Below are 11,639 nucleotides of genomic sequence, written 5' to 3' on the forward strand. Positions count from 1 at the left end.
TAAGAACCCATGTTAATATGTGATACATTGATTGTGCATTTTCATTAGGTATATGGAGATAAAGATGCTGACGGTTTTTACTATGGAGAATCAAATGGCCACTTTGGCTATATTCCATGCAACATGGTGTCTGAGGTTCAGGTGGGGGATGAAGAGAGCAGACAGCAGCTACTGCAATGTGGCTTTCTGCCTGCAGAGGTCCCCATGGAGAAATCAGGTACCTCTGTCTCTCTTACACACACAAACCCAAAAATATACGTAAAGTCCACCACCTTGTTGTTTTCGAATCTTCCAGTGGAATTTTATGTAGCCTCCCCTTCATTATTTTATGCCATTAGTGGCAATGGGAAATTTTTTATTTTTTGCAGAAGTCTTACTTTTGAGCACTTGAACTTTTTCAGTCAGAAAATCTGTGCCAGCCTGATTACAATGGTGCTATGAAGTGCAAAACCTTATGAATTGAAATGTGGCACATGGCAGTTTTTACAGTGTAGAAGATGAGATTTCACATAATAATGAATTAAAAATTGGTAATTTTATTTTGAGGACTAATGGCGACTGTTTAACACAGGAAGTGAAATGTGACATGGGCAATGCTGTGGGCGCAGGCTCACCTGTGTTTTTATGTTCTGCCTCAGCATGAGGGAGGATTTCACACTCTTTGTGGATTTTGCTTGTCAGTCTTCCATTGCTTTTGTACCCACCATTTAATGGAACATCTTAATTTGGGCCGGTCCTCCTCCCTAAACCCAAAACTATCCAAGACCATGACACTGCCTCCATATGCAGACCTCACTGTGTCTTACAAATACACAGAAATTAGGTCCACATATTTCAGATGTCATTTGATAAGATCTGTATTGGCATGAAGAAAATATGGCAATCATAATACTTGCGTGAATTCACTTAAAAAAATATTTTTAAATTTCCTAAAATAAATTTCCTAAAAATTTCAACCCTGTTCCCAAACTAAAAAACAAACTCTTAGCTGAAGCTGTATTTCAAAAAAAATCATACAAAACAAATTCCATCCATATAAAGCATGTAATCAGGATATGTTCACAGAGGCAGTGCTGTGTTAAGTTGCGCGTTGAGGTGAGATAATCCATGTCAGGGAGGACACTTTGAGCTAAGCCAGAATTTGTAAACTACCATTTCAGTGAAAAGGACCAGGCTGATTGACTTGTCATTGCACATAGATTCCCGTCACTCAGCTATGAAGCTTAAGGACCAAACTCCCTGCAGGATGGTGGCGATCTTCGATTACGATCCTCGGCAAAGCTCTCCAAACATTGATATTGAGGTAATGGCTTTGAGGACTAACGGCATTATAAAATGTGCTTTGTTAGGTGGAGCTATCAGCATCCACTAACACCACTATGGGCAGGGCTGACAAAGACACTACTCCATCATGCAAATCAGCCTGTATTTCTCTGCAGGCTGAGCTGACCTTCAAAGCAGGGGACACTGTGTTGGTGTTTGGCAATTTGGACAGTGATGGGTTTTTCTATGTGAGTGTGGAATCCAAAATGTGTGACTAGACTTGTGTGTGATTGGACTGACCAACCTAGAATATGATTGGGTATTCAGCATGGAGCTCTGTTTCAGGGAGAGCTGAATGGACAACGGGGCCTAGTTCCATCTAACTTCCTCCGAGCTGTATCTGAGACTGAGGTTGAGGAGTGTTGGGGGGCAGGGAAGGTGAGCAAAAATTTATCTTTGTATATTCATTGAATACAATGTCTGGTTTTCTACATAAATGCTAAATACAGTCCATTCACTTTATTGTTCCAATGGTGAAGAAACATTTTCATTACAATTTCAAAGGAGCCAAAGTTCTTAAAATTTAATTTGTGGGAAATTATACTTCTCTAACCTTCATCAAACAGTAAAAGATCAATGAAAATGCTGATCAGCCGAATCATTAGAGCCTACTATTTTTACAGTGATATGTCTCAAAGTATTTAAACTCTTTATGCCTAGTCAAAGTATCAGTCCCAAAAAATCAATATCACTAAACATTCATTAAAATAATCAAGGGGGATAATTAGGTACTGTGAATATAGGGTGACCAGATCATCCATGTCAAATAGGACACTTTGAGCTAGGACAGAATTTGTAAACTACCATTTCACTCAAAAGGACCTGGATTTGACTTAAGCACTGAGTTCTTGCTGTGTGCTGATTGGTTAGTCTCTATATTCATGCATGTGTCACTAATGTTCAATCAAGGAAACAAACCAGTCAAAGTGCAAGAAGAAGTGATCTATTTAGCCAAGCACAGGTGCCTTTCAGTTTAAGTTTGTAAAACCTGAAGTAGCTCAAAGTGTCCTCCTTGATATGAATTATCTGGTCACCCCATGTGGGTGGGGAAAGGCTAATTATGACAAATTAGTTGGAACACAATACACAGATATACAAAGCTTCATGTCACTATTGAAATATTCAGAGCTTTATGTTCACTGATTTGCATTAGGCCACTAAATCCATCACTTAGATTGTTTTTTCTGGGTTTCTTTCAGTCGTTTACATGTTTTTCCTTGTTGTTTGTCCTTTGTTTGGAAATAACAGGGATGCAGGAGGACCGTGCATTATAAGCATTAAATGTAAGTGTTACTGTTCGGAGCCATTGTATTTAGCAAGCTAGGTATCCTAACTTAAGTTTCATATAGTCTATGGTAACCTTCTAATCTTTGTCATTGCTGTACTCTCCTCATGTATACCCTTGCTTAATAGATGGAATAAGAAAGTGTTAGAAAATCTCAAAAACCCGTACTTTGCCTGCATGTTCATTATCTCTACTGCAGGAAAGCCTTCCATTGGTTATGAAAGACAGAACCCCTATGGAGTAATTTCAAGCAAAACTTCTTCAGCTTTCAGTGGCTCTCCTCGATCCTGAAGCACATTCTCTGGTTTGGGTGCTTGGGGCCTCCGTCCTCCATGGATTTGTTAGTATGTAGGTTTTTGTGTGAACTGGAATTTTGTTCTGGTTTTTGTGTCTTCTGATAGTATCAGTTGTAGGGACTTGATTCAGATGAAGAAGTCTCTAGCTAGTAGTTATCAATATGACAAACCAGTTAAGTTCTCCCCAAATGAGCTTGATGGGCCGAATGGCCTCCTCTCATTTTTAAATTTCTTATGTTGTTATGTTCTTATGGACAGCATACATCTTCATATATTGCACATTTGGGTGCTCTTTTGCCAGTATGGCCTTGTTTATCTCCAGGGACTATTGTCCATTGTTATGATTACAGTACTGGGTTGAATTTTTAAGGTCAAGAAATTAAACACTCATTGTTTTTATAGTTTGTATAGTTCTTATGTTCTTCTTATGTTCTTCTTATGTTTTTCTGTGAGAAGCTGTTAAATGTGTTCCTGGGACAGGTAGTTTTGGGGTGCCTCAGATGTTTTCTTTTTAAGGTGATAACTCAAAAACTATTTGATGGATCTTTTCAAACTTTGCAGGGGGGTTGTTTGTGTGTTGAACTGGAACTGATCACCGAAAAATTTTAAAAAATTAAATTTAAAACTTAGTGGCCGCAATGGGAAGTGTGAAAGTAGATGACATTTGAAATTGTGAATATGATAGGTCAAAAAGTATGTGATAGATCTCTTTACTGCTTCATGCAAACATTATATGGATGGAGACCTACACGTGATTTAATTTTCAAACAAATTGCCCCAAAAATGAAGCAACGTGGTAGCAAAGGAAGAAAATGGAAGCAGTAGAATACATTTGGTCTTGTGAACACCGTAGTTCTAAAAGTATTTGACGTTTTTCAAATGCACATGATATGGATGACAAACTTAAAGTGATCAAATTTTGAAGCAGATTAGCCAAAAATTGAAGCAGTGCTGCATAGTGATGACAAAGAAAAGAAAAGCCTCAGCCAGTATGATAACTCAGAAATTGTCTGATCTTTTCCAAACTTTGTAGACACATTGTATAGATTAAGACTGTTAAAATTTTGAGACAAATCACACGAAAACTGAAACAACAGTGCATACTGACAGGAAAGACAAAAGTAAGAACCTTAACCTAGTGAACAGGATAACTCTGTTTGTTATTATTACTCTAATTGCTCTATTTGATTTTTGAAGGATCTTATTACCACTTCACAAGAACATTATATGGATGAAAATCTACACCTGCAAATCTTCCATGATAGACCCCAAATCACCCTAAAATTGGAATTGCAGCAGAGGGTGAAATGGAGGCTATAGCCACCTACTTGTAAACACAGCTATCTGCCGTGTAAACTTATTCCGTGGATCTTTTTTCAGACCTCCTAGGAACATTATATAAGTCAGTAATTCTTGACCTGTGGGGCACAAAATGATTTTCTGAATATTCTATAATATAGTTTATGCTGTTCTTGTTTTTTTTTGTCGCCGGCCTCCCCATTTCGCAAATTCTATCAGTAGTATTCTGATATCCGGTCAGCAAAATATGTTGGGGTGCAAATTATTGTGGGGGAATTTTACTTTATCAAGTTTTTTTGGAGAGGTGGGGAGAATGTATAAGGTATGCTTGTAATAATATTTTTGTTATATTGCAATATTTTCATTCTGTGTAATTTATCAAAAGTGAATCCCTCTGCCCTCACTTAGCGAAATTTACCGTGGGAGACTTTAGTTATGTCATTTAGCTCTAGTCCTAGTCAGCGGTGTAATAACAGGCTCAAATTTGGTGAAGCTGTAAGTCCAAATTGTGTACATTGGACTCCCATTTCCTGTCCGCAACATAATTTTTTTTTTCTGCTCGCAAGTGATAGAGCCAAGAGTTACAAATACTTTGATCTGTCATGTATACCATGTAGACTATAAATAACTATGTTCATTTTGTTTGATTTTTTTAATTTGCAAAATGGACATGTCAGTGCAGTTGTGCAAGTCAACGAAAGTGTACATGCATCTTTTGTTACCCAAACACAATGGCACTGAGTCTTGTGATATGAGCCTGAAATGGCTGATTGATGCAATTTATGTCTTTGGATGACATTCTGGGTACACAAACTCTGATAGCAAATAGATATGTAATTGGTAACTAAATGACTACACAGCTGTTATGTCACGGAAAATGCTGGTCATAGTGCAAAAGAAAACTAAATAGAATGTAAATATTAAGACATATTCATAATATAAGTGGCACTTTAAGACATGGACATAAAAACATAGAAATACAGGTAATAACCTAATTGGTGGGAAAAGATTGTGTAAACTGGCATGTAAGTGCAATGTGCAGTAAATAGCAGGTGTTGTTTCAGAGGTACATGCAAGGACTAGGACTCCTGGTATTCAAGTACAAACACATTTATTGGCTTTCATATCTCCAGTTAGTCCATCCAGTACATCTAGAAATTGTAGAGGCTGGGGGGTGTGCGAGGAGTAAGTATTAGATAGGCGGGGGGTGACATGGGTTTCTGGGAAATACAATGCTATTATTTGGACAGCCCTGATTCTCGTTTTAAGTCTTTTGCAGCATGTGCAGCTAATACCTTTGCAAAACATTATACAATCAAGTTCCTGACAATATGAGGTGCTTTTCTAACTGTGAAGAGAACACAATGAATATTTGTATGGCTGAAAAAGAAAATCATTTTATTGTGATATTGTTAAAGGTTTGCTGACAGTTTTTCTTAATGAAAAGAACTACTTCTCGATAACTCTTTCTCAGTAAATTTCTGTAACCGCTAGGAGGGTACTATCTGTGCTTCTCTGGCACATCCCTGCTTTACAGAACTATTTAAACTAGTATCTCAGTATTAGATGCTTAGAAGCTGAAGCTTAAAAAGCTAATGGATTTTAGCCTTAAGTGATGATTGTTAGTCTTAATGCACCCACTTAATGGAGTATGATGGGAATGTATGTATGCTGGTTTCTGCCTTATGTTTTATACGTACCATCTGCAAAAGAGCTGACAGTTTGCTACCATGTGTATGTATGGTTAATCCATTCAATGACATACAGTGCAAAAGAGTGTTCACTTTTTAGTTTCAGCGGATACCTAACATGTCACTAGGGAGTTTTTGTTCCTCTATCAGTAGTATATGTTCTTTAAAAATCATTTCTGTAAATGGAGGTTCATTTGTGAATATAGCTGTATCTGTGTCCTTCGTACTGTCTATGTACTTGTAGACATTTAGTTTTTGCCACAAAAACTGGTCCAGGGATATTTTGAGACTAATTTAAATTTTATTTTTGCAAGAATAAAGTGTATTTTTTGCAAACACTGTGCTGTTTTTCAATACAGCTTTCATTTGATGATGTGATATTATCCAAAGAGATGGGTGGAGTTGGCAATGATGCAGCAATGTTGTATGATAACATAGTTTAGTTTAGTTTTCTTCAGTTTAAATGGACACCGCAATTACATTAGAAAAAACTTTGTAATTTTGATGCATGAGTATTGATGTTTTGTAGTTGTATTGTATCAGTGTTTATCACCAGTTTGAGAACAAAGCCTTAAGTTACCCAAAAATATAATTAAGTGCTTACAATTAACATTAGAATTGTAATATTAAAATGTGTCCTAAAATATAAAATAAATGCAAATATGACAAGGTTTTGCAGATTATATTTTTATTTAATACACCAAATATAAAAATTCATATTAATTGCATAAAGGAAAATTCAGCACAACAAATGACAGAAAATTATTGTCACTAATAAACACAAACGAATTTCCTTGGGTTTATTAACAGCACATGTTACAGATTGAGCTGCCTGTCTGATCTTTGTTTCCTGGTCCGGATTCCACAGAAGCCAACAGTACACTCATCCATAAAGTAGGAAACACTACACTGTGCAGCGGAGTTTAGTACTGCTTTCTACTTTATGGATGACTGCACTGTATCTCCAGGGTCTTCTTCCACCAGGTGGCGACGTTCATTTCTTGGGCCACACTCTTGAGTTACATTCACTCTCCAAATCATCTCTCCATTAATACCCCCCACCTTCAGTCACAGACTGAAAATGAAATAAAACTAAACAACTTAGAAAATGCTAATAGAATTTCTCATATAAGATGCTTCTTTTTGAATCACCATTTTACCAGTAAAAAGTGTACAAGTCATTAATAAGAACACTGTATTAAAAAATTCTGAAGCATTTCAAACAGTTCTGTTCAATTCAGGTTCAAAAACATTCAGGCACAACCATAGTGGAAATTTTACAAATTAAAAAATTATTGTAATATTGAAAGTATGGAATAATACTATAAAAGACAAATTAAGTTATATTGAAGAGCTGTTGACAGAGTACTTTCATTGATATCTAGTCTTAATTTTTCACATAATAGCATTCATTTATTAGAAACATTAAACTTCCTGAGTGATGATGAAGACAGTATGAAACCCTGCTTTGTACAAAGAAGCCATTTTGTGGTGCATGAGTATTATACCTTTTTTGACTTAATAATGATACAAGTATTTAAGCTGATAAATATAGAATATCTCTATTTTAAAATCTGACCTTACATGTTGACACAAATGTGTACTATTCAGCTTGTACCAGGATGAAAAAGTAGCTACATTTTGTAAGTTACATTAATATTACTACATTTCCGCTTCACTTCAGGCGAAGACCAGAAACCTGATATATAACATGAAAGCACAATCATTTTAAGCACAAAGTAAAAATAAGTCAAAGTAAATTGTCACAGTTTAGATTATGAACTTAGTTTCATTTAATGTTTTTATCATTAAATTTCAAATTTAATTTTAATTTTAAAAAACAATACCTTATATCATCCTTAAGAAGATTAAAAATAAGTGCATATTGAAATATGAAATTTAGGCATTTCTTAGTTATTTGCTAATCACTTTTCAATGAGGGAAAGCTTGCACGACAATCTTACCGGCTTCCACTCTTGAGGTTGTAAAAGAAACAGGCCAGTAACAGAGAGATCTCCTCCTTTTTAGCTGATCGTCACCCACGTGATGTAAACCACAGGAAGAAGGCCTCCCGCTTGCACTCGAAAGACACCCGATGGGTGTGGTGTTCACCATGTTCAGTGGATGGCTGCTTCTGCCAACCTTATTGACGTTAATGGGTCAAAAATACAAGTCAAATAAAAATTGTGAAAGAACTGTGAGTGAGGATGGTCAGTGCCTCCAGAGCATGCTTTTGTATCAGGCTACATTCAGTTCACCTTCTCTAATCAAAAGTTCATGTGCAAGAGCTTGTTAGTTAGAATAATCTTCATAATGGTTTAATAATAGTGGTTCATGATAGTCACCATGACCCTGTAGAAGTGATATGGAAGGTGGAATGATAGTTTGGAAGACACACACAAGCAGCATAAGCCAAAACACTTGTGGAAGTGTGTAGCTCAGTCAGTTAAAACTGTATGCCAGTGATTGAAAGAGTTCAGGTTCAAATCTCATGGTCAGCAGCATAATTTAACCTTGAGTAAGGCCCATAAACCCAGCTTGCTTCAGGGACTGATAAAATAATCTGCTAAATCAATAGATGTACCCCTTTCCATTGTGAGTAAAGAATTGGGTTTTGATCAAATCTATATAAGGTCAGAGTATGTAACTGTTGTAATAACATGAAAGATTATTTCAGACACAATGACAAAACGGACACAGACAAAACTATTTAATGTTAAACTGAAGCAGTGAGATGCATGAAGTGTTTACAATAAGGTTGGCAGAAGCGGCCATCCACTGAACATGGTGTTTTCCACTCTTTTCTAATATATCCCATGAACTCCCACTCAAAATTGCCCTACACTATCTTTGAGTCTAACAAACTGAGACAGATTTGGTACCCTCTGAATATGCACTACTGTGGATTTCAATGAGTCTTGGACAGTTGTCTTAAAAAAATAAAGCATAGTCTTGCATTGTAACCAGGAACCGTGGGACATTATTAAATTGTAACTCATCAGCATTTAAAAAGCCTATAAGCAGTATATTATACTTACACAGCAGATGTATTGCAACCCAAGCATGGCTAGCATGTCTACATGCTTCAATGCACAGCTACCTTTACCCATGTCAATCATTTTTAATGTTTGTACTTGCAGATGTTTCAGTATGACAGATGATAACGGCAAAACTTCATACCGCATTTAGCTACTTGTATTTCTGAGAAACACCACACCACTTTATCACTGATGCATTATGATTTATAAAGGCACATGCTATCATTCTCACAAACGCTATACTTTAATAACTATTTATTAACCATGATATGAAAGTCATTTTACTTCATTTGAACCAACAGAAGACATACAATTTTAAGACACTTATCGTCGTCACAAAAACTAATTTATATTGTTTGTGGAATTTTCTTTATTTGGTGTTTATATATTTATATATGGGTGTTTATTATACGTCTATTTATGGGCAGTAATAATAATGGTTCTCAGATATAAGGAGGCATTGAGCAAAAGATGTTTGATTATAGAGGCTGTTCTGATGTGTTATTTTCACTTTGCTGACAGGAAACTGCTCAGAGCCTGTTGGTAGTGCATCGCTAGCTGCAGCAGAAACTTCTTGCCTGCTCTGGGTGAGATATGCTGCTCGTTGTCTAGACAACCCTAACCTCAGAGTTTAGCAGAGCATGAGGATGAGGAAGTGTGGGGGAGGGGATTGATGTGCCACACTACACTGAAAAAATAGGGTTGTTTTTTTGCAATATGCCAAAGGCATTGGCCTACCTGATCCTAATGTATGTGCACCCTTAATATATATAGTTAAGGGTGTATATATACATATATACAAAATTTTAAATATATTGTCCAGTTTGCATCTTCTGGTTGAGTTTTGAGCCTGATATTTTGCTTTTAGAGCACTCTGACTGGTTTTGTTTCCCCATGAAACAAAAACAGCTCCTCTTTGTAAGAGCTGCACATTACTGTAGGCTAGTGGAACAAGCTGCATCAGCAGTAGAAGAATGGAAGCAATGATAAAACAGAAAGAATAAACATTTGATCATCTGTAGCATTTTGTTTCTGAAAATTAGTCAGCCCCATGTCCCCCATCATCAATTCCTTTCAGTATTTCTCAGTACGTAAAATAATTACTGCACAAACCTACAGATCTGATGTTTTTCGAATATTTTTTCATGCTATTCATTTAGTTGTGGTGCTACTGTCAAGTGATTTGATGTACAGACTGCAGTTTAACACAAAAAAGTAACTGGGTGGGCTGGGGTATAGGTCAGGCTGGCCATAGACTAGATAAATGCAGTAGTTTTAAAGAATACATCCAAACTGTAGACTTGGATTTTTATTGAAATATGTATCAGTTAGACACGTTATTATATAAGGAAGGGCTTCAAAGACATACATAAACAGTATATCTGTTTAAAACTGCCACTACATCTGGTCCCATGCCAACAGTCAACAGCAGCTTATTCTGAAACGTGAAAATTTTAAATTCATGGCTCCCTCTGTTTGAAACCAGAGAATATGAACATCCCTGTGGATAATTTTTGCAGTGTAATAGGGCACCATATCCTGGTGAAATAGGCCACTGCCATAGAGGAATACTGTTGCCATGAAGAGCTGGTCTACAACAATGGTGGTATGTGTCAAAGTTTCATCTGCATGGATGCCAGGACCCAAAGCTTCCCAGCAGAACATTGCCCAGAGTATCACGCTGCCTCTGCTGGCTTGCCTTCTTCCCATATTGCATTCTGGTGCCATCTCTTCCCCAGCTAGGTAAACGACACAAACACACTGAGCTGCCCACATGATGTAACAGAAATCGTGATCCATCAGACCAGGCCACCTTCCTGTATTGCTCTTTGGTCCAGTTCTTACAGTTACATGCCCTTTCAGTGTGTCAGGCATCAGCATGAGCACTCTGAACCTGTCTAGCCATCACAATTTTGTCAAAGTCACTCAAATCCCTACACTTACCCAAGACATCACACATCAGCTTCAAGAATTGACTGCTAATTTCCCTGATATATAATAACACTCTTGTCAGGTGCCATTGCAATGACAAAAAACTGACTAAGTGACAGAAGCGTTCATATTCAGAGGAGCCCAGCAGTGACAGAATATTTTAATAATATCACACATAATTTACATTCTCTTTTAAGAAATGTATATGATTTATTTTTAAACTTGAATGCACTATTACAGATATTATTGCTAAACTAAGTTACAATATTTAGTTAATGGTGAGCCAACAAATATTTTTATTTTTAAAATATATTTAGTCTATTATTATTGTAGCTGTCACAATTATCATAAAAATATCAGTGAAAAATGAAAACTTATCCTAGAAGTGCTGCTCACTTAACACTTTTCACAAAAATTGAATATTGTTTTACTTAATCTTTTTAGGAAACAATATGTACATAAATTAAAATCAACTAATGTTAACGTTTGTTAGGGTCAGCACCCGTCCAACCCTGCCCTTCGTGTCTTCTCCCTGTTTGGCCAGCAGGTGTTGCTGGCCATCCTGTTCTCCACCCTGTCTCCTGCCCTTCAGCCCCAGTGTGCTCTCCTGATTCTCCAGCTCACCACATGGCTCAGTGGGTTGAGGGTGTGGTTTAGGGACTGCATTCCCCCAGTAATGGGTTCAAGACTGGTTGATGATCAACCTTATCTCTTTCTTTGTATTTGAGTTTCTGTTCCCCAGTGTTTTGTTTCCTTTTGAGTTTTCTGTACTAGG

At 36.8% G+C, this 11,639-nt stretch overlaps 1 protein-coding gene across 1 annotated transcript in view; it reads left to right on the forward strand.

The window, feature by feature from the left end:
• Window positions 1-3,296, forward strand: part of LOC111859710 (RIMS-binding protein 2-like) — a 66,905-nt gene extending 63,609 nt beyond the window's left edge. Inside the window, exons 20-25 of the mRNA XM_072701475.1 lie at window positions 49-217; window positions 1,200-1,303; window positions 1,440-1,511; window positions 1,609-1,701; window positions 2,572-2,606; window positions 2,808-3,296. Of these exons, the coding sequence (XP_072557576.1) occupies window positions 49-217; window positions 1,200-1,303; window positions 1,440-1,511; window positions 1,609-1,701; window positions 2,572-2,604 (471 nt within the window). The 3' untranslated portion in view covers window positions 2,605-2,606; window positions 2,808-3,296. The remainder of the gene's footprint in view (window positions 1-48; window positions 218-1,199; window positions 1,304-1,439; window positions 1,512-1,608; window positions 1,702-2,571; window positions 2,607-2,807) is intronic.
• Window positions 3,297-11,639: the final 8,343 nt, after the last annotated feature.

The sequence above is a fragment of the Paramormyrops kingsleyae genome, chromosome 17, assembly GCF_048594095.1.
Source record: "Paramormyrops kingsleyae isolate MSU_618 chromosome 17, PKINGS_0.4, whole genome shotgun sequence".
NCBI classification, from domain to species: Eukaryota; Metazoa; Chordata; class Actinopteri; order Osteoglossiformes; family Mormyridae; genus Paramormyrops; species Paramormyrops kingsleyae.